The sequence below is a fragment of the Gopherus evgoodei genome, chromosome 3, assembly GCF_007399415.2.
Source record: "Gopherus evgoodei ecotype Sinaloan lineage chromosome 3, rGopEvg1_v1.p, whole genome shotgun sequence".
Taxonomy (NCBI): Eukaryota; Metazoa; Chordata; order Testudines; family Testudinidae; genus Gopherus; species Gopherus evgoodei.
Genome location: NC_044324.1, coordinates 72178745 through 72199588, shown reverse-complemented (window position 1 = coordinate 72199588; position 20844 = coordinate 72178745). Strand labels below are relative to the sequence as shown.

The window sequence follows — 20844 nt, the reverse complement described above, 5'->3', positions numbered from 1 at the left end:
CCTAGGCTGCTGGGAAGGATGTCATGGTTCACTGCGTGAAAAGCAACACAGTGGTCAGGATGGATAAAGAAAGAGAGAATGAGAGTCAGATGAGAGGAGATCATTTAACACCCAAGGGGTGCCAAGTTCTGCCCCATGCTGAGTTTTAGAGCAAGGGCTGCTATGCAATTTTACATTTTAACTGAAAACCAGTTTGTGTTGTCATTTTTTTGTTCTGCATTTGAGAAAAGGAAGGAATGAAAAAGTGTCGTCTGAGTATCAGATGTGTTTATTCCTCAAATTCTTAGGGTTTTAGCTGTATCCAAGCCAATTCCAGAATAAAGAACAAAAATTGCATCCTGTTTAAAGTCCATTTCTAGTCCATTATTTGTAGTATAGTAACACCCCTAAACTCCAGGCAGGTGCAGTGTAAACTCACAGGGCTGTGACCTAGTAAGATGTTTCCAAACATTAGATGATCTATTTCAAGCTTAGAAAAACTGCAAAAATTAATTAGCCTAAATGATAGTAATATTAATTTTCCTGCAATTGTTGCAATTGTTGTATTGAAGAGTTAGTAGCATATAGTAGTAGAATATACATTAAAATTTTAAACCTAACCAGTGTCCCTTAAGTGACTTGCCACAAGATGTCAGAACATGTCAGTATTAGAGCTGAGTGGGTCTAATATTTATTTAAATTTCTTTATATAGGAATTAGATACAGTGCTCCTGTAAACTAATTTCTAAATTATTATCTGCAAAAAAAAAAATAACCCGAAAAAATCCTAGTGTTTTCAGCTGCCTAAGTAGCCCCTGGAATCATGGTTAAAGTTTCCTCTCCATATCAAAATCTGAAATGGTGCCCCTGGGTTGGGCCCATCACTCTGTGCCCCAGAACGTATCTTCTCCTCTACACCCCTCAGTTTGGCCAGGGCTGGAACACCCAGGGAAAAAAATTAGTGGATGCTAATTAGCAGGTGGGGTCTTGGAGGAAGGGGTGGAGTGGAGATGGGCCTGGAGTGGAAGGGGGAGTTGAGCACCCTCCAGATAGAGAGGGAGTTAGTGCCTATGCTGACAGCTTCTTACAGCCAGCTTGTCATCTTGAACCAGCGGTTTCCAAACTGGGGGTCGCAAGGTGATTATGTGAGGGTTATAAGCCCTGAGCCTGGCCATGCGTGGGCTCTCAGCCTCAAGTCCCTCCAGCCCAGCTCCTCTGCCAACCCTGCTCTGTCTTCAGCTCCACTCCACCTCCAAAGAAAGGGCAGCAAAATAGAAGTTGGCCGAGGGTGCCATTTTACGTAAGACGAGCCTGGGACTGAGACAACACTAGAAGGCTTGATTGTTCAGCAGCTGAAGAGTTGCATTAAACCGCAGACGAATGAAAACACTGAGATTGGGGCAGAGGAAGTCAGACTGGATGGTTAGACTGGTTTCTTCAGGCCTTAAAATCTATGTTAATGATAGATGGATCACTATGACAATTTTTTATAGACGAAGGAAGGCCAACATTCTGAATGACATAAAAGGAAAGTAAGCCCAATAATGAAATATTAGTTGGGTCCTTCAGGTATTCTGATTAACATTATAAGTAAGGCTGTAAATCAGTCATTTGATTACTTGAAAGCAAAATTAATGCTTTTTTTAGCATGTTAATTGCATATTTGTGGGAGGAGCAGGAAGCATTGGCGGGGTGGGGAGCTGAAGCCCGGAGCCCTGTGGCCCGAGAGCGGCTGAAGCCCAGAGCCCCCAGACCTGACCCTAAATTTGAAAACATAGAAAACCCCCCAAATATTAAATAAATGGTATTCTAATATTGGTAACAGTGCAATTAAAACTGTGATTATTTTTTTTAATTGTTTGACAGCCCTAATTATAAGTATTACCATGTATTATACAAGTCCATGGCCATATAGTGGAAACAGCATGTTTCAGTGAATAGGGCTCAGGATTGAAACTGGCTGTGGATTTCAGGGGGTCTGCCAAGCTTAGCCAGTATTAGACTCGCTGGGGCCCAGTGCAGAAAGCCAAAGCCCCACTGCATGGGGCTGATGCCAGGGGCTCTGAGCCCCACCATTCTGAGCTGGAGCCCCACCATTCTGAGCTGAAACTGAAGCCTATGAAATGTAGCTTTGCAGGGGGGTCCCTGTGGCATGGGGACTCGGGCAATTGCCCTGCTTGCTAACCCTAATGCCAGCCCTGGCTTTTATATGCAGAAAAACAGTTGTTGCAACACAGGTGGGCCATGGAGTTTTTAAAGCATGTTGTGGGCGCCTCAGAAAGAAAAAGGTTGAGAACCCCTGATCTAAACAACTACTTGCTATCACATGATTTTTCTGCAGTTATAGTGATGCATATAAATGTGTATAGAATAGCATGATGATCAAAGTTACTTTAAGGATCAGAGGCTAAATTCACACTGGTGTAAACTGATACTGCTCCATGGACTATAGTGGAGTTGTGCTCACTTACACCAACAGAATATTTAGCCCCATAGTATTAAAAGTGGCTGCCTAACCTGCACCCATAGAAGAACAACTACACATGCAAGAGTCAGATTTTCACCATAAAATTTTATAAAACAGGCATTTAATTATGCAATCATCCTTTTGCAGGCATAAATGCCCATTTGCTCACTCAATATAAACAGGCAGATTTGAAATACTGCACAGCTCAGCTATCTAGGATCACATTTAATTGTTCTCAGCAAATGATAAGATTTAAAATATTATTCAGCTGCAGCCTCCACTTTAAAATGTAAATAACTGAAGCAAGTTAGATTTAGATCATATTCCCATGCTATTTATTTTTGTATGCAAAATTCCATATGCCTCCCCAGTCAAATGCTTTAATTTTAATTAGAATTGAGTGGTTTGCCTCCCTGTTCCATATCTTCCCCTCACCCCCTTCTATTGTATTGGAGCTGCAGTGGTGGGCTCAACCTCTGGATAATTTTTTCAGGGCCAGACTGGCTCTTTTGACTAGCCTATACTACAAAATGATGATTCATTTACTAGGATTTGGGTATCTATTCTATTCAGGTACTTATATTGCAGGCATCACTGTGGTATCTGAGCAGCTCCCAGCAGTTGTTACATAACATAGTTTCTATCATTTATCATTTGTGGTTCTATTCTTTTTCTCTTCCTCTTACCAGGGAGAAAATACTGTGCATAATTTTTAAAGAGGTTTTTTTTAGATTTTGATTTATAAATGCTGTGCTACCTTCCCCTGGGAATGTTTTTGAATATACCTGCTACCTGGTATAAATGTGATGCATTGCAAATGCAAAAAAAAAAACAAAAAAAAATCCTTTAAATTCTTCAGAAATATTTTTAAAATACAGCAATATATATCAAACCTTGTAAGGGTAAGCTGGAACTATCTTGAGAAGGGAATGATTGTCACGAGAGGTAGGGATGCGTGTATGCATACACAGTGTGTGTTTCTGTATTATGGAACATATTTTCAGAGGTGCTGCTGAGTACCTGAAACTCCCATTGATTTTAAATGAAGTTACAGGTCATCACGTAATTCTAAGACTCTGATCTTTAATGTGTAGATGCTAATTGTTTTTTTTCTTCTAGATCTAAAAGAGCACTCTAATTATTGTGGTAGCACCTTATTCGTTTCCCTTTAGATTTATATAAAGAGTTGGTACATAAGTAGGTGTGTGGAGACGTTTGGTTAGATACTTAGTGCCAATGGCTCAAACTTGGGGGTGGAGAGGGGCTAAATTTAGGCATCTAGTATCTGTGTGTAGGCATCTGTATAAGTGGCCTGATTTTCCGAGGTTCTGAGCATTTGCCGTCCCCATTGAAGTCAATGGGATTTATTTGGTATTTTGCAAATCTGGGAAGAAGAAAAAAAATCAGACTACTTGTATGGCTTCCTCAATATGGATTCAGGCACCTAATGTTAGCCACCCAAGTCTGAAAATTTTGGCCAATATTTTCAGAAGATACATCTGGCCAACGTGTGTAGGGAGTTGTGTGATGACCATGGCCCTATTCAGAAACAAACAGATTATAACAACTCTCTCTTAAATGTACCAGAATCACAATCTAATCAAAATTAACATAATCTAACAAAAATTTAGATGGTAGTAGAAATGTAGTTAATCTTACTGAGATTGTAGTTTCTTTCTGAAACCACTAGGTGGCAGAGAGTGATAAAAATTTAGTATTATGAGTCCATGAAACTTAGTTCATATAACATGTAGAAGTGCAGAGGCCTGTTAGGTCATCTTCTCACCATCCTATGCCAGTCCTTTGTCAGGAATCACTTCCTGATGGTGTGTTGTCAAAGTGTTTTGTCCAGTTAAGTATTAAATTACTTAACAGAGTTTCCACCACTATTATCGGGAATGTTGTAGAGTCACGTATATGCAATCCTTTTCCCAGGTGCCAATGGCAGCAACATGGGCCGGTTCTGTCTGTCTAGGGATCCTTTTCTAAAATAACTAAAACGGCATCTTAAGCCCCATCAGAGCTATAGTGCGACTTCTAGCTCTTGGAAATTTAAATAGATCCTCTCATCATATTTGCAGGAGTTTCTTCCTTGCTTGCAAGCGCTCAAAGCAGTTCTTAGGAACATGGCCACGCAAATACCTTCTATTAGGGGAAAGGGGGAAAGCAAAACACCAACAGAAAATATAACAATTATATGTTTACATAAATGAGCAAAACCAAATTAGTGTCTGGAGCATGGCTAACCACATAGTTAACTGTCCAGTTTGTTGAGGTCCATAAATTAACCACAAAACAATCTCCACCAACCTCAGATCCCACTCATGGATCCAATTAGACTCAGTAGTAGTAAAGGGCAGGGCGGGGGGGGAATGTGGGAGTTGCTGTCCTCTATGTTTCAGGCCTAATGCAGGGAAATCCACTCCACCAGCTCCCACTCTGATGTGCAGCTACCTGGTCCTGTAACATGACATCAGTGGGTGGTTTGCTCGGGCCTAGTCGTGAAAGTCAGTGCTGCACTGCCATCTGTCACAGTACCATGAAGTCAGCTCTGCACCACCATCATTGTCTGTTGGTATCCCATACTGTGCAGTTCAGCTCTGCACCAGTGCTGTCAGGCCATGCTGTGAAACCTAACCTACACCATGGCTATGCAAGTTCAGCCTGGTTCAATCTCACAGAATCATTCCATATAGGATCCAGATTCTCTAGATAAGGAACTCAGAGCAAAAGAGGACTCTTGTTTTCTCTCTGGAATAGAACTTTTGGGGGCTAGATCCACAAAGGGAACTTAGGCAGCAGGTTGCCTATAGTTAGGTGATGGAATGCAGAGCCTAATAGAATCCACAGCCCCAGATTAGGTGCCCAGGCTCCCTGTACACTGCGTGGGATCCACAGAAGCCAGCAAGATGAGCAGGAAGTCATCTAAGATGGCCAATAGGAAATGGCAAGGAGGGCCCCACCCCTCAAAGGGAGTTAGGCACCTACCTCTGCTCAGGATTCACAGCAGAGAGCCCTCCCCCTATGGCCGACCCACAACATTTTGGAACCTGAGACGAGGAGCTCAAATGACATCCCCATACCCCCTCACTTGGGCCAAAACTTTGAAAGGTCTCAATTCTGCCTTCTTCCTGTTCTGCTTCTCTCATGGTACTACTCTGCTACCTCCCCCAGTAAAGGAGAACTAACAACTTAAAATGCCTTGTTCAAAAATTTTAAGTAACACTTAACTTTCAAACACCTGAACAGCAAATGTAACTTTTCTTGTCTGCATAGTAAACACTAGCATTTTTATCTGTTTGAATAATCAAAATGGTGTTTTCTGTGCCTTCTTGGTTGCGAAGATTTAAACTGCTTCCTGAAGATCCACAGTCTGGGCCAGCTCATGCTCTGTTGAGATGATTGCAAGGCCGACCAGCCTCTCCTGTGTCATTGTGGAGCGTAGATGTATTTTTATTAACTTCAGCTTGGAGAAGCTGCGTTCTCCACTGGCAGCTGTTACAGTAAGTGTTAGAAGTATGCACAGAGCAACAAAAGCATTTGGAAAGAGGGTGATCATCTTATTTGTGCGCATATATTCCAGAACAGACTTTGGAGTTGATCCTGCTGAAATGTATCGTGAAAGGGCTTTCAGTTCATCACCTAAATCACTTGCATCAATATTGCACATGTCATCATGTGTCAACACTGTCTCTAGTGCCCTGTATTGCTAGTATAGGTCTTCTTCAGGTACTGTGAGGAGTTTTGGAATATCATACAACATCTCAAATATACTGCTGTGTTCCTTGAGCTGTATGAAACGTTCTTCAACAGACTGTATTGCACAATCTAGCACCTGATTAAAGAATTCAACTTTGAATTGTTATTTGGGGTCTCTTATGGGATTATCCCGTGCCTTGTAATCAAAATGTCTTCTTCTTTGGTGACTCTTGTATTCTTGAATGGGTGGGAAAATAGCTTCAGTATGAAGTTCCTCTGCCAACTTCTGTGCACTCTACAGAATGTTTTCAAATCACTCATCTGATCAATAAGACTGTAGGTATGACTTTGCTTTGTCCAGTTGTTCCATTGCTCCAGATATATCAAGGGCAACACCTTGGAGTCTCTTGCTTACAACATTTATTTCAAACAGTATATCATGCCACAACACTAAGCCACACAGAAATTTGAAGTTATGTATGTTTCTGGTGATTCCATTTCCCTCTGCCACTGTTCTCCCACGAACAGTTCCTGTCATAGTATTATCCTCCATAATGACAACTATGGCATCAGCTATCTTCCCAGTTTGGTATTTGATAGGCTTTATTGCCTCCACTCGACCTTCCCATCATGTGGCACTCAGTGGTTTCAGTGTCAAAGAGGGTATTCCCAGATGTTGCTTCAAAATTTGCCATCGATGAGTTGATGCAGAGAAAAATACATAGATGCTTTGAATTACATTTAAAAAATTCAGCAGCCTCACTAGAAGTTGTTACTGCATCAGTGACGATCAAGTTCAATGAATGAGAACTGCATGGGACAAAAAAAGCTCTAGGGTTTAACTCTTGGATTCGTGTCTGCATGCCTCTGTTCTTCCCTCTCATTTTGGCACCATTATCACAGCCCTGACCTCTCATGTCAGCTGTCGCAATTCCTGTATCTTCCAGCTTTTTAAGAAGCACATTTGTCATACCAGCTCCTGTAGTATCATCAATGTCAATAAATTCTAGAAAATGCTCTCTGACAGTCACCATTGCAGGGACATTTTCACTAGGTTCTGTTGTTGTTACAAAATGCACCATTAAAATCATGTGTTCCGTATGGCTGATGCCAGGTGTGCAGTCCAGAATAACAGAATAATATCTTGCTGACTTCAGATCTGCCACAATCTTCTGTTTGCCAGTAACTGTATGATCTAATTTTGAATTGTTTTTCCAAGGTAATGGTGTGTGACTCTTCTTAGATCATCCTGGAGTACAGCATCAAACTCATCTATTAGCTCCACAATTTTAAGGAAGTTTCCATTGTTTGGCACATACAGCAGATCTGAAGTGCCATGCAGCGCTAGGTTTTGGGTAGCAAGCATTCTCACAATGGCAATGAGCCTTTTCAGAACATTTTGCCAATAAAGAAACTCTGATGCAATCTTCTCTTGATGCTGATCATTTATGGTGGCCTTTAACCTTAGTCTCATCTCAAGCTCTTTCCACCTGTAGAATGCTCTCTGGTGATTTGCTGCTTTCTCATGGCATGCCAGATTTCTAGCCAAATTTTTCCAGTCCTTTGTTCCTGCAGAACCCAATGTGACTGGAACATTAGACTGGAAGAGTCTGCAACAAAAACAGTATGAAGCATTCTGGGCTTTTGAGTACATAAGCCATGGCCTCTCCACTTTGTCACCATTAGGGATTTTCATGCCAGTAATGTGTTGTGGCCATCCTGATTATCACTACAAAAGTTTTTTTTTTCTCCTGCAGCTAATAGCCCACCTTAATTGATTAGTCTCATTAGAGTTAGTATGGCAACACCCATTTTTTTCATGTTCTTTGTGTATATATCTCTTCCTACTGTATTTTCCACTGCATGCATCCGATTAAGTGGGTTTTAATCCACAAAAGCTGATGCCCAAATAAATTTGTTAGTCTCTAAGGTGCCACAAGTACTCCTCGTTCTTTTTGCTGATACAGACTAACATGGCTACTACTCTGAAACTATCTCCTTATATTTACGTTTTGAGCTTTTCTCATGATTTTTCCCTTTGTTCTTTGTTTTTGGGGTAGCACTAATTATCAGCAAAGGTTCTTGGCCATACAAGCATGTAATTCATATTGGCTAAAAGCTTAGGCAGGGAGGCCATGGGACATTTTGAGTCATGGGGGTGGGGATAGATGACAGAAGTGTGTGGAGGGCAGGCTCAGACGGAGAAGAGCTAGGAGATGGGCTAGAGGTGAGATCAAGAGTCAGAAAGGATGGAGTTAAGGGAGCAGCCAAATGCAAAAAAAGTGCTGGTTTAAGACAATAGGAATTAGGGAATTACATCCCACAAAGGGGCAGGGCTTATCCTTATTTTATCACTGATCAAGATTGATGGGTACATAAACAGATGGATCTGGCTATTGTAGGGTCAAACTCGGCAGTTTTTCTGAAAATAAAAATTTCTGCCAAATCAGCTTGTAGGAAACACTTTTTTTAAGTGGTTGTGAAAATGAACATTAGAAATAACCCAGTTGGAACTACAGCAATTGGAGATGATGATAATACCTTGCAAACTTCCTCGTGGTATGTTAGGACAAATCTCTTCCAGATATGGCACACAGATTTATGAACTGATAGTTAATACGTTTTTTAGTCTGAAGTTTACATGATTACATTTAGTTTTACCAAAAAATACATAGTAATGTTACGTTAGTCAATTTTTATCTGTGTTTACCTTTAATATATTGACCATAAAACCTTTTCCCCTCATATATATTTGTTGTTGTTGTTGTTATTTAGGAACACAAAAAGGTATTCAGTTTTTAAAGTAAGTCTTGCTTGAAATACAGGGTTTCTAGAAGTAATTCATTTAGGTTGACCTCTCCTAAAATAGGTCTGAAGAAGAGTTCTGCAATAGTCTCGGCATTAACGGCTTTGAGGCTGGTGAGCAGCCCAAGAATCCAAGCAAATCTGCCAAGGTTTCTGTTGTACATCATTGAGCTAAATTCCATCAGAGTGCGCTGGGCTTCCTGCTGCAGGGTTTGCACGTAGTGACGAAATCTTAGGCCAGGCAGGTCTGTAAAAACAGGAATAAAACAAGGAAAGCGTTTTTGAGTAAAACTAGTTTATGATGTATCCTCTGTAATGGTTTGTATCCATCCCTCCAGCTAAGAGTATTTATTGTCCTTTTTTTTTATATATCCTGTTTTTTTAACTCATTTTAGAAGGATGGGAAAACATGCTCAGGTAGCTTTAGTGACTATTGTGTAGCGTTTAAAACCCAGTATAATGCAACCAGAGAATTATATTAAAAGTGAAGTTTTAGAAAAAAAGACAATATTAGGGAAGTGAATTAGATTAAATACACAGCAGCAGATTCTGTGCTGTACCTCTAAGACAGACAGCACAGAATTTATAGCCCATGGGAAGAGATAGCTAAGGTGAGTTTATACCAATGGTTCTCAAGCAGGGGTACATGTACCCCTGGGAGTACCCAAAGGTCTTCCAGGGGGTACATCAACTCATCTAGATCCTTGCGTAGTTTTACCACAGGCTACATAAAAAGCACTACTGAAGTCAGTATAAACTAAAATTTCATACAATGACTTGTTTATACTGCTCTATATACTATGCACTGAAATGCAATATTTATATTCCAATTGATTTATTTTATAATTATATGGTAAAAATGAGAAAATAAGTGATTTTTGTAATAGTCTGCTGAGACACTTTTGCATTTTTATGTCTGATTTTCTTAAGTAAGTTTCATTTCACTTAAAAACTACTTGGTGGTACACAAGACAAATCAAACTCCTGAAAAGGGTACAGTCATCTGTAAAGGTTGAGAACCATTGGTTTACACCATCTTTGTGTCTTCCGAGTCCTTTGCTGCTTCTGAAGCTGGAGAGGTCCCCAGCATAGCTTAGACAGGCCTGAGGGCCTGTCTAAGGGCTTGTCTACACAGTCTAAACCTAAGCAGATATTTACAGTTAAAATATGTGACAAACCTCACTAAAATCAGAGGTCAAGCCCTTGAAGACCAAGAGTCTGGGGCTCTGTCGACCTGAAAAGGGACAAAATTCCCCAGGCAAAGGCCCTGAGCTTGCTTTAACATAGATTCTTTAATTTCAGACATCTGGGCTGCCATTTTCTCTCTGCCTGACTCCATGTAGTCCATTCTCATATCTAATGATTCCATTGTACCCCAAAGACAAATCCCATGGGATGGGGTTCATGAAGAGAAAATCTACCCAAGGAATCTAGTTCTTCATAGATTATACCATCTGGGGGTTTGCCATTCTTCAAAAGAAGTTCATGCAGTGCAACCCCAGATCTGAAGGCCCCCAACGATATGTGTGGATCCCAGTGCAATCCTTGGGAAAAACTCATGCACTGACTTTGGCCTCTGGTAATGTCCCCTGGTCACTGGCAATGCAGCTTCAGTAGAATTCTCCTGCCTTCACCTGCGCTGGAGCCCCAGAGAAGAGGGTGGGCCATAGCGAAAATGGTGCAACTCCAGGCTCTTTTTTCCCCTGAAGGAATCTTCACACTCTAGACCAGAAATGATGTATATACCCTTGACCCTGTCCTTGGCCTGCAGCCTAGCATTCCTGCCCTTTGCCTCCGCAAGCCCATCCCACACCCCTTTTCCCAGCACAGATCTCAGGCCCACAGAGCAGTGCCTTCTGCAGGGTCCAGAGGAGGATGAGTGCCACAAAAAGAGCAGACCCCACTCCTGCATGGATGGGGAGATTAATGCGTGATGTGTATCTTGTATATGTGGCTCTGAAGGAGAAGCATCCCACCCACAGTTAAGAATTATAAGTGCTGGAGATTACACTGTCTTGCCTAGTAACCTGGAGTTTACTCCAGATGGCTGAACTTTGTGGATTATTTTTTTAAACAGAGATTCTAGATGCTATCGTCTCTCCGGCCATAGGAGCTGGAGGAGGAGGAGAAGAGGCCTTGCTTCAACTAGAGTAACTGGAAACAAAGGGTTTATAGTCATTTTTGTCCCTTTCTCTGTCTTTTACACCCGTCCTAGATTTCTGGGTAACCAGAGTTGCAATCTCTCAGCAGAGGTCAAAACCCTAACTATTATAGTGGGAAGCAAGATTGTCAAGAGCTTTATTTACTCAGAATGGATTCTTCCCTGAAACTTGCTACATTTTCTCATTTGTTCCCTCCTTTTATATGTAACAAACCAATGTTTTCACATTATAAATATTAATAGAAAGAAATCACTTGGCTTGAGCTTGTGTGCAGTAAGATTCATTGATGTATAAGTGTCCCCAGCCAAGTTATAAACCGCTGAAAAATGACATTTATAACAGAACCCCTGACATGGTCCTAACATTAGCATCGCAGATGGCATTGGTGTAATAACAATGCTATTTTCACTATTTCAGTCTCATCACTGTGTTTGTTTCTCAGTGCACTGTCAGAAGTAATTGAGAGCAATTTAGCTTCACTGTTCACATATGTGGAGCATTTTCCATCCACCCCCTGGGATTTGGGCCATAATTTACATAGTAGCCTCTCTACACATCCCAGTGGAAGCCTTGAGGATTTTCTTAACCCTCTTTTTCCCCCACATTTTCTCCTGGCAAAGGCTGTATATCCAAGACATTAACCTCCTTACTAGGGATACCTTAAGTGACCGGTATTCCCTTTGAAGCCAACACAGCCGTGCCCTTTGTTGGAGGGATTGTTATTGAATGATATGAGGCTTTTTCCTTTCCACAAGGGGCAGAGCATGCTGTCTGAGCCCAATCCACAGACGTGATTGGCCCTGAGAGTGACAAATAAGTACCAACTATGAGTAGTCTGTCTGGCAATGCAGAACATTGCTACTGAGTCACTCAGCCTTGCCTTTCCAGGCTTTAAACTCTCCCGCATTCTCTTAACACACCCAAGGAGAGGATTAACTTCAAAGTCTGACAAACACTGCTCCTTAATCAGCTAGAGAAGTTGTTGTGCAGCAACATGAGGCACTCTGGTAGGTTCTAGAAATACTGAGCACCCTGCCTGGACATCACCCAATCCTGCCCCTGCCCCCAAAACCCCTCATGGGTAATAAGCACTATGGATGGTAGTAATTGTTTGAAACTCACAGCTCAGACTTGCAGAGCATTAAGTTTGGACCAGGCATCAAGCACTGAAGCTGAGGCAGCGATGCAAAAGGTGGTTGAACTTACATACTAAATACTTTTTGGCAAGTGGAATTTTTTTGAGAACTACTGATACAATAATCCAAAAATGAGAGCTGCACAGATGAATCTGCACTGAAATAAGTAAGGGTAAGAAGTAACGGCCTAGTAGGCTGAGCACAGGAATATGAGCCATGGGCTCCTAAATTCTAATTTTAGCCTTGAGTAAATTGCTTAAAGACTCTGCCTGAGTTTCCCCAATAGAATATTTTCTTCAGAGAGGCAAAGTATGTTAACTATTTAAAGTTTGTAAACCACGGGGTGATTTTGCATTCCCATAATGTGGATTTATTTTCAGAAGTTCAGTAACTGAAAATTATTCACAGTAAAGCAAGCAAAAATCCCACAAATTTTCTTATGTAGATGCAATCCCAGGATTCACGAGACAATATAAGATGCCCTAAAGGGCCTTAACAATGAAAAACACATCTCAAATTCCACTTGAAAACACGTGAAGCCAGTGCTGCTTCTAAAACACACTTTTACAATGCTTCTTGCAAGAAATGTAACTAAATGGATAGACATTTTGCTGTAGCTGACATGTTCAAGTGTTCTTCTGGGGGCAGCCCCAAATACAGCACATTGTGGATGGTTGTGTCGTGAATGGTAATTATTGATGGAGTCAAGGCCCTGATCTGTAGCTCATTGGAGTGAACAGGAGTCATTCCTTTTACTTCAGGGGACTTAGGATCAGCCCCCTCCTGCCTAATTCATTCTGTGGTGCTGAAATAGCCAACCCCCTTTGCAAAGGATAAGCTTATAGACTCATAGACTCTAGGACTGGAAGGGACCTCGAGAGGTCATCGAGTCCAGTCCCCTGTCCTCATGGCAGGACCAAATACTGTCTAGACCATCCCTAATAGACATTTATCTAACCTACTCTTAAATATCTCCAGAGATGGAGATTCCACAACTTCCCTAGGCAATCTATTCCAGTGTTTAACTACCCTGACAGTTAGGAACTTTTTCCTAATGTCCAACCTAAATCTCCCTTGCTGCAGTTTAAGCCCATTGCTTCTTGTTCTATCATTGGAGGCTAAGGTGAACAAGTTTTCTCCCTCCTCCTGATGACACCCTTTTAGAAAACTGCTATCATGTCCCCTCTCAGTCTTCTCTTTTCCAAACTAAACAAACCCAATTCCTTCAGCCTTCCTTCATAGGTCATGTTCTCAAGACCTTTAATCATTCTCGTTGCTCTTCTTTGGACCCTCTCCAGTTTCTCCACATCTTTCTTGAAATGCGGTGCCCAGAACTGGACACAATACTCCAGTTGAGGCCTAACCAGCGCAGAGTAAAGCGAAAGAATGACTTCTCGTGTCTTGTTTACAACATACCTGTTAATGCATCCCAGAATCACATTTGCTTTTTTTGCAACAGTATCACATTGTTGACTCATATTAAGTTTGTGGTCCACTATGACCCCTAGATCTCTTTCTGCCATACTCCTTCCTAGACAGTCTCTTCCCATTCTGTATGTGTGAAACTGATTGTTCCTTCCTAAGTGGAGCACTTTGCATTTATCTTTATTGAACTTCATCCTGTTTACCTCAGACCATTTCTCCAATTTGTCCAGATCGTTTTGAATTTTGACCCTGTCCTCCAAAGCAGTTGCAATCCCTCCCAGTTTGGTATCATCCACAAACTTAATAAGCGTACTTTCTATGCCAAGATCTAAGTCGTTGATGAAGATATTGAACAGAGCTGGTCCCAAAACAGACCCCTGCGAAACCCCACTTGTTATACCTTTCCAGCAGGATTGGGAGCCATTAATAACTACTCTCTGAGTATGGTTATCCAGCCAGTTATGCACCCACCTTATAGTAGCCCCATCTAAATTGTACTTTCCTAGTTTATCTATAGGAATATCATGTGAGACCGTAACAAATGCCTTACTAAAGTCTAGGTATATCACATCCACCACTTCTCCCTTATCCACAAGGCTCGTTATCCTATCAAAGAATGCTATCAGATTAGTTTGACACGATTTGTTCTTTACAAATCCATGCTGGCTATTCCCTATCACCTTACCACCTTCCAAGTGTTTGCAGATGATTTCTTTAATTATCTGCTCCATTATCTTCCCTGGCACAGAAGTTAAACTAACTGGTCTGTAGTTTCCTGGGTTGTTTTTATTTCCCTTTTTATAGATGGGCACTATATTTGCCCTTTTCCAGTCTTCTGGAATCTCCCCCGTCTCCCATGATTTCCCAAAGATAATAGCTAGAGGTTCAGATACCTCCTCTATTAACTCCTTGAGTATTCTAGGATGCATTTCATCAGGCCCTGGTGACTTGCAGGCATCTAACTTTTCTAAGTGATTTTTTACTTGCTCTTTTTTTATTTTATCTTCTAAACCTACCCTCTTCCCATAAGCATTCACTATATTAGACATTCCTTCAGACTTCTCAGTGAAGACCGAAACAAAGTCATTAAGCATCTCTGCCATTTCTAAGTCTCCCGTTACTGTTTCCCCCTCCTCACTGAGCAGTGGGCCTACCCTGTCCTTGGTCTTCCTCTTGCTTCTAATGTATTGATAAAAAGTCTTCTTGTTTCCCTTTATTCCCATAGCTAGTTTGAGCTCATTTTGTGCCTTTGCCTTTCTAATCTTGCCTCTGCATTCCTGTGTTATTTGCCTATATTCGTCCTTTGTAATCTGACCTAGTTTCCATTTTTTATATGACGCCTTTTTATTTTGTAGGTCACGCAAGATCTCGTGGTTAAGCCAAGGTGGTCTTTTGCCACATTTTCTATCTTTCCTAACCATCGGAATAGCTTGCTTTTGGGCCCTTAATAGCGTCCCTTTGAAAAACTGCCAACTCTCCTCAGTTGTTTTTCCCCTCAGTCTTGATTCCCATGGGACCTTACCTTTCAGCTCTTTGAGCTTACCAAAGCTGCCTTCCTGAAATCCATTGTCTCTATTTTGCTGTACTCCCTTCTACCCTTCCTTAGAATTGCAAACTCTATTATTTCATGATCACTTTCACCCAAGCTTCAGTTGTCTCTCTCCCTAACAATGAGGGGTGAGAAGATCATAACTTTTTTGAGTTTTCTTAGTGATTGTTATACAGGGACCCAGCTGTAAAAACAGTGATGTAGAGAATGCTAAATTCAAACTGCAACATATTAAAAAAACAACAACGCTATACAACTTGCAATACAATGCAATCCCACAGGTGCCTTGCTCACAATGCTCCGATCCCGCAGCTTATGTGTGATGTCTGATTTGTTGATGTGCTCTCAACAATAAAAATTTTACATTGTTTGCAATGTTGTAGTCGTGATGGTCCCAAGATCTGAGAGACACAAGATGGGTGAGGAAATATCTTTTATTAGACCAACTTCTGTTGGTGAGAGAGAGAACTTTTCTTCAGGCCTGATGAAGATCTCTGTGGAGCTCGAAAGCTTGCTTCTTTCATCAACTGATGTTGGTCTAATAAAAGATATTACCTCACCTATCTTGTCTCTTAATAAATATTTTGGGTATTTAGGAAGTCCTGTTACAATATGTCTAATATTAAATTGTATACATGTATCTCTGCCACATTTTTAATGCAGCTATATTATCTCTGTCCATAAGTCTGGAAATCAAATTTTTAAGTGACACAATACATTTATATGACCTATAATTTCTTAATAGAGGGCTTTTTTAAAGCCATTTGTTTTTACAAAGGGTAACAGGGTGAGCATATATAAACCTAGATATCACCAGAAGTAAATTCAGAATAAAAGTAATTACATTGCTAAATGCTGATTTTGAAAGTAGTTAGCTAGGATGACAGAAGTCTGGTTAAAAATCCGAACATCTGTTTGCAGATAGATTTTAAAATATTTTTAGACACACATTTAGCTGTGCCTTTGTCTGTAAATATTGCCATGGAACTTACCAGGGTTAAAGAGAATAATTCCTTTCAAATAGGCATATTCTTTTGCACATATGTCTGAATTCCAGAACTTCTCCAGGAAATTCTTCATCTTCTGAACGTCTGCTAATGATGCTCCCAGGGAGGAGTTCTCCACTTTGTCACTATCTGTCAGAGACTGATTGAGAAGGATTTTTTTCAACAAACTAGGGACTGAAATCTCTTTCAGTTCAAAATTCACCCACTCCTGTGCCAGGCCCAAGACAAAGAGAGGGGCCCAGCATTGTTGTACTAGAAGTGCCTGATCCTCCTGGGGCAAATGATAAAAAGAAGGCAAGTTTCTTATAAAAGTTATAGTTTTTAAGAGCACTTCAGAAGCTCTCATGCAGGTGACTTCTGGAGTTCTGAGGACAACTTTCCTGTTGCCCTCACAGGGACAGCCAGCACTTGATATCGAGTAGCAAGGATGGTAGTACTGGGCATGCCATCTGGTCTCATCCTGCTCTTCCTTGTTAAGGATCTGGTAAAGGATGCTCTGGGGATGACTTGTCTCACACTGGCATTTTCTAGACTTCTCAAGTGAGGCCTGACTAGCCATACCCACTTCCTTGAGGGTTTCCTGAGTAGTGCAGTCACCTCGTCAGGATATTATATGCAGAACTATGCTGCTGTAGTGCAAGAGAGTCTTTCTGCCAAACAGCTAGGCACTGTGTGCTTTTTATACACTTAGCTGAACTGAAATGTGACCCTGAGCTGTAAAGCTACCTTGAACTTTATTTGCTCCAGTGTGGTTTTATTCACAGCCAAACAAGGCGTGGCTTAACCAATCCCACTATGTTGCATGACTGAAATTATCTGAATGAGAGAGCCATGGCTGGCTGACTGAGGAATATAACAATAGAAGAGGTATTCTGTGCTGTCAGGCATCATTGCAGTTTTGTAGTGACTGTCCCCATGCCATGACACCAAGGACTCTAATGCTGTCAATCGTAGTGATATTTTTACTATTGCAGGCTATGTATCATATATAGCTTGCCCTTGAGGGGAAGGTCAACAGAAAAATATGCTAACTGCAGAAACAAGCTACTTGTATTTTTATAGATACACTGACCTTGTTCATGTCCATGACAAAACAAGATGCAGAAATGTATTTATACATATTAATGCTATTGATTGATCTAAGTAAATCAAAATTTTGATTTCTGTAAATTTGAAACATGAGAGGGATATATTTGCAGGCAGTATGGTCTTTTATAATTAGTAATGGTTATTCTTACAGAGCAGCAAAGTGTGCTAGACTAAAAGGTCACCGTCCTTCCACCAGGGAACTTTCAAATTCAGGCCATGATCCTGCAGACGTTTTTACACCTGCACTTGTGCATGAAGTTAAGCATGTGCTAAGTGTTTGCAGGAATGGGGCCTAATTTCATCCATGATGCAATAAAATGAGCAAAAATGTTAGAGGGGGAAAATCAGGGATAGCATCAGTAAGGTAAAATGGTTACTCAGCAAACGCTACAGCAGGATGGAGTAAAGAATTTTTATTACATTAAATACATAGATGTCTATCAGATGAAGCAACTCACTGGACTGCTCTGTGTCTCATTTTCCCTGACTGGAAACATGCCCACTTTGGGGAGTGTGTTTGGATTAAAAAGCACCAAAGAAACCCAAACTGTAATAATTATTACTAGGGCTTTATGAATTGCTGTAGATACTTCCTTCTGGTTTGATCATAAAACCCTTCTTCAGTTTTCATTTTGAGTCTCAGGTTCCAAATCCAAATCCAGTCAAAGATGCCAGATTTCGCCACAGAGTCACAATGATACATGATTTTGATGCAAAGCCATCATTCGGCCCAGGTTCAACTGCAAATGGGATCTTGTACATTCAGAACCAGGCCCCTTTGCAGATAATTTTTTTCTGATTACAAAGGCCTGCATTTAGACGTTGCAACACACCCTGAAATTCAGTCTCCAGCAGCTTGGGGGGTTACACTAGGGTGACCAGGTGTCCTGATTTTATAGGGACAGTCCCAATATTTGGGGCTTTATCTCATATAGGTATCTATTACCCCCCACTGCCTGTCCTGATTTTTCACACTTGCTATCTGGTCATCCTAAGTTACACTGACCATTTTCACACAGCTCTATTTAGAACAATGGGAAATTTTGAAAAACAAACAAAAACTTTACTGTTTTTCATGGCAATACTTCCACCTACATTTCACATCTGGCCATATCCAAGATAGCACACAGGGACTCATCCCATTAGCCTATATACAGAACATAGACTCATAGACTCCAGGATTGGAAGGGACCTCGAGAGGTCATCGAGTCCAGTCCCCTGCCCTCATGGCAGGACCAAATATTGTCTAGACCATCTCTAATAGACATTTATCTAACCTACTCTTAAATATCTCCAGAGATGGAGATTCCACAACTTCCCTAGGCAATCTATTCCAGTGTTTAACTACCCTGACAGTTAGGAACTTTTTCCTAATGTCCAACCTAAATCTCCCTTGCTGCAGATTAAGCCCATTGCTTCTTGTTCTATCATTGGAGGCTAAGGTGAACAAGTTTTCTCCCTCCTCCTGATGACACCCTTTTAGATACCTGAAAACTGCTATCATGTCCCCTCTCAGTCTTCTCTTTTCCAAACTAAACAAACCCAATTCCTTCAGCCTTCCTTCATAGGTCATGTTCTCAAGACCTTTAATCATTCTTGTTGTTCTTCTCTGGACCCTCTCCAATTTCTCCACATCTTTCTTGAAATGTGGTGCCCAGAACTGGACACAATACTCCAGCTGAGGCCTGACCAGCGCAGAGTAAAGCGAAAGAATGACTTCTCGTGTCTTGTTTACAACACACCTGTTAATGCATCCCAGAATCACATTTGCTTTTTTTGCAACAGTATCACACTGTTGACTCATATTAAGCTTGTGGTCCACTATGACCCCTAGATCTCTTTCTGCCATACTCCTTCCTAGACAGTCTCTTCCCATTCTGTATGTATGAAACTGATTGTTCCTTCCTAAGTGGAGCACTTTGCATTTATCTTTATTGAACTTCATCCTGTTTACCTCAGACCATTTCTCCAATTTGTCCAGATCGTTTTGAATTTTGACCCTGTCCTCCAAAGCAATTGCAATCCCTCCCAGTTTGGTATCATCCGCAAACTTAATAAGCGTACTTTCTATGCCAAGATCTAAGTCGTTGATGAAGATATTGAACAGAGCTGGTCCCAAAACAGACCCCTGCGAAACCCCACTTGTTATACCTTTCCAGCAGGATTGGGAGCCATTAACAACTACTCTCTGAGTACGGTTATCCAGCCAGTTATGCACCCACCTTATAGTAGCCCCATCTAAATTGTACTTTCCTAGCTTATCTATAAGAATATCATGCGAGACCGTATCAAATGCCTTACTAAAGTCTAGGTATATCACATCCACCGCTTCTCCCTTATCCACAAGGCTCGTTATCCTATCAAAGAACGCTATCAGATTAGTTTGACACGATTTGTTCTTTACAAATCCATGCTGGCTATTCCCTATCACCTTATCACCTTCCAAGTGTTTGCAGATGATTTCTTTAATTACCTGCTCCATTATCTTCCCTGGCACAGAAGTTAAACTAACTGGTCTGTAGTTTCCTGGGTTGTTTTTATTTCCCTTTTTATAGATGGGCACTATATTTGCCCTTTTCCAGTCTTCTGGAATCTCCCCCGTCTCCCATGATTTCCCAAAGATAATAGCTAGAGGCTCAGATATCTCCTCTATTAACTCCTTGAGTATTCTAGGATGCATTTCATCAGGCCCTGGTGACTTGCAGGCATCTAACTTTTCTAAGTGATTTTTTACTTGCTCTTTTTTTATTTTATCTTCTAAACCTACCCTCTTCCCATAAGCATTCACTATATTAGACATTCCTTTAGACTTCTCAGTGAAGACCGAAACAAAGAAGTCATTAAGCATCTCTGCCATTTCCAAGTCTCCCATTACTGTTTCCCCCTCCTCACTGAGCAGTGGGCCTACCCTGTATGCATATGAAGAAATAAAAGCAGAGGGACCTAAAAGATGCTCGGTGGTTTTGGATAAATGTCTCCTAGTCCTCTGCTGCATGGCTCAACCCATTCCTATTGTCTCCTTGTAAGCTGTGCAGCCAAGTTGGCATATTGCCCACATTATGGCCTGGTGCCACTGAACTGACTGCAGAAAACAAAGTGTCATACTGTCTCTTCCCTTCCTATTTGCCACCAATTGTATGTCAGTTTTTTTAAAAAAATAAGTCTGGTGACACACAGATCTGTTTAGCTGTATTATAACAGAGCTAGTAGACAGGAATGATCATGGCCATTCCTTCTATAGTTAAGGGGCTAAAATACATCATTAGGAGCATTATATATAAACAAAACAAACACTGTGAACACAATGAACTGAATCTTTAGCAAGGGGAAAATTATGCTTGAGCTCTCCATTGCATAGAGCTCTCTCATCTGGTTTTACATATGGGAAAGTTTATTCAGATTTTATTATGAAGCACCTACATTTATATATTTTCCACATTTAGGTCTTTATAGACACATCCTAGCCGGTCTTAAAGAAAATCAATTGTGCGGTTTAACTTCAAGTTTTAGCTCTGCAAAAGGCATA

At 41.0% G+C, this 20844-nt stretch overlaps 1 protein-coding gene across 1 annotated transcript; it reads right to left on the bottom strand.

Moving 5' to 3' along the window:
* Positions 1 to 7982: 7982 nt before the first annotated feature.
* On the bottom strand, positions 7983 to 16863 carry LOC115647482 (nuclear receptor subfamily 0 group B member 2-like). Its single transcript, XM_030554211.1, has 2 exons — positions 16215 to 16863; positions 7983 to 9197 (listed from the first exon to the last, which is right to left on the bottom strand). Exons 1-2 carry the CDS (start codon positions 16786 to 16788, stop codon positions 8944 to 8946), a joined length of 828 nt encoding a protein of 275 aa, XP_030410071.1. The 5' UTR covers positions 16789 to 16863; the 3' UTR covers positions 7983 to 8943.
* Positions 16864 to 20844: the final 3981 nt, after the last annotated feature.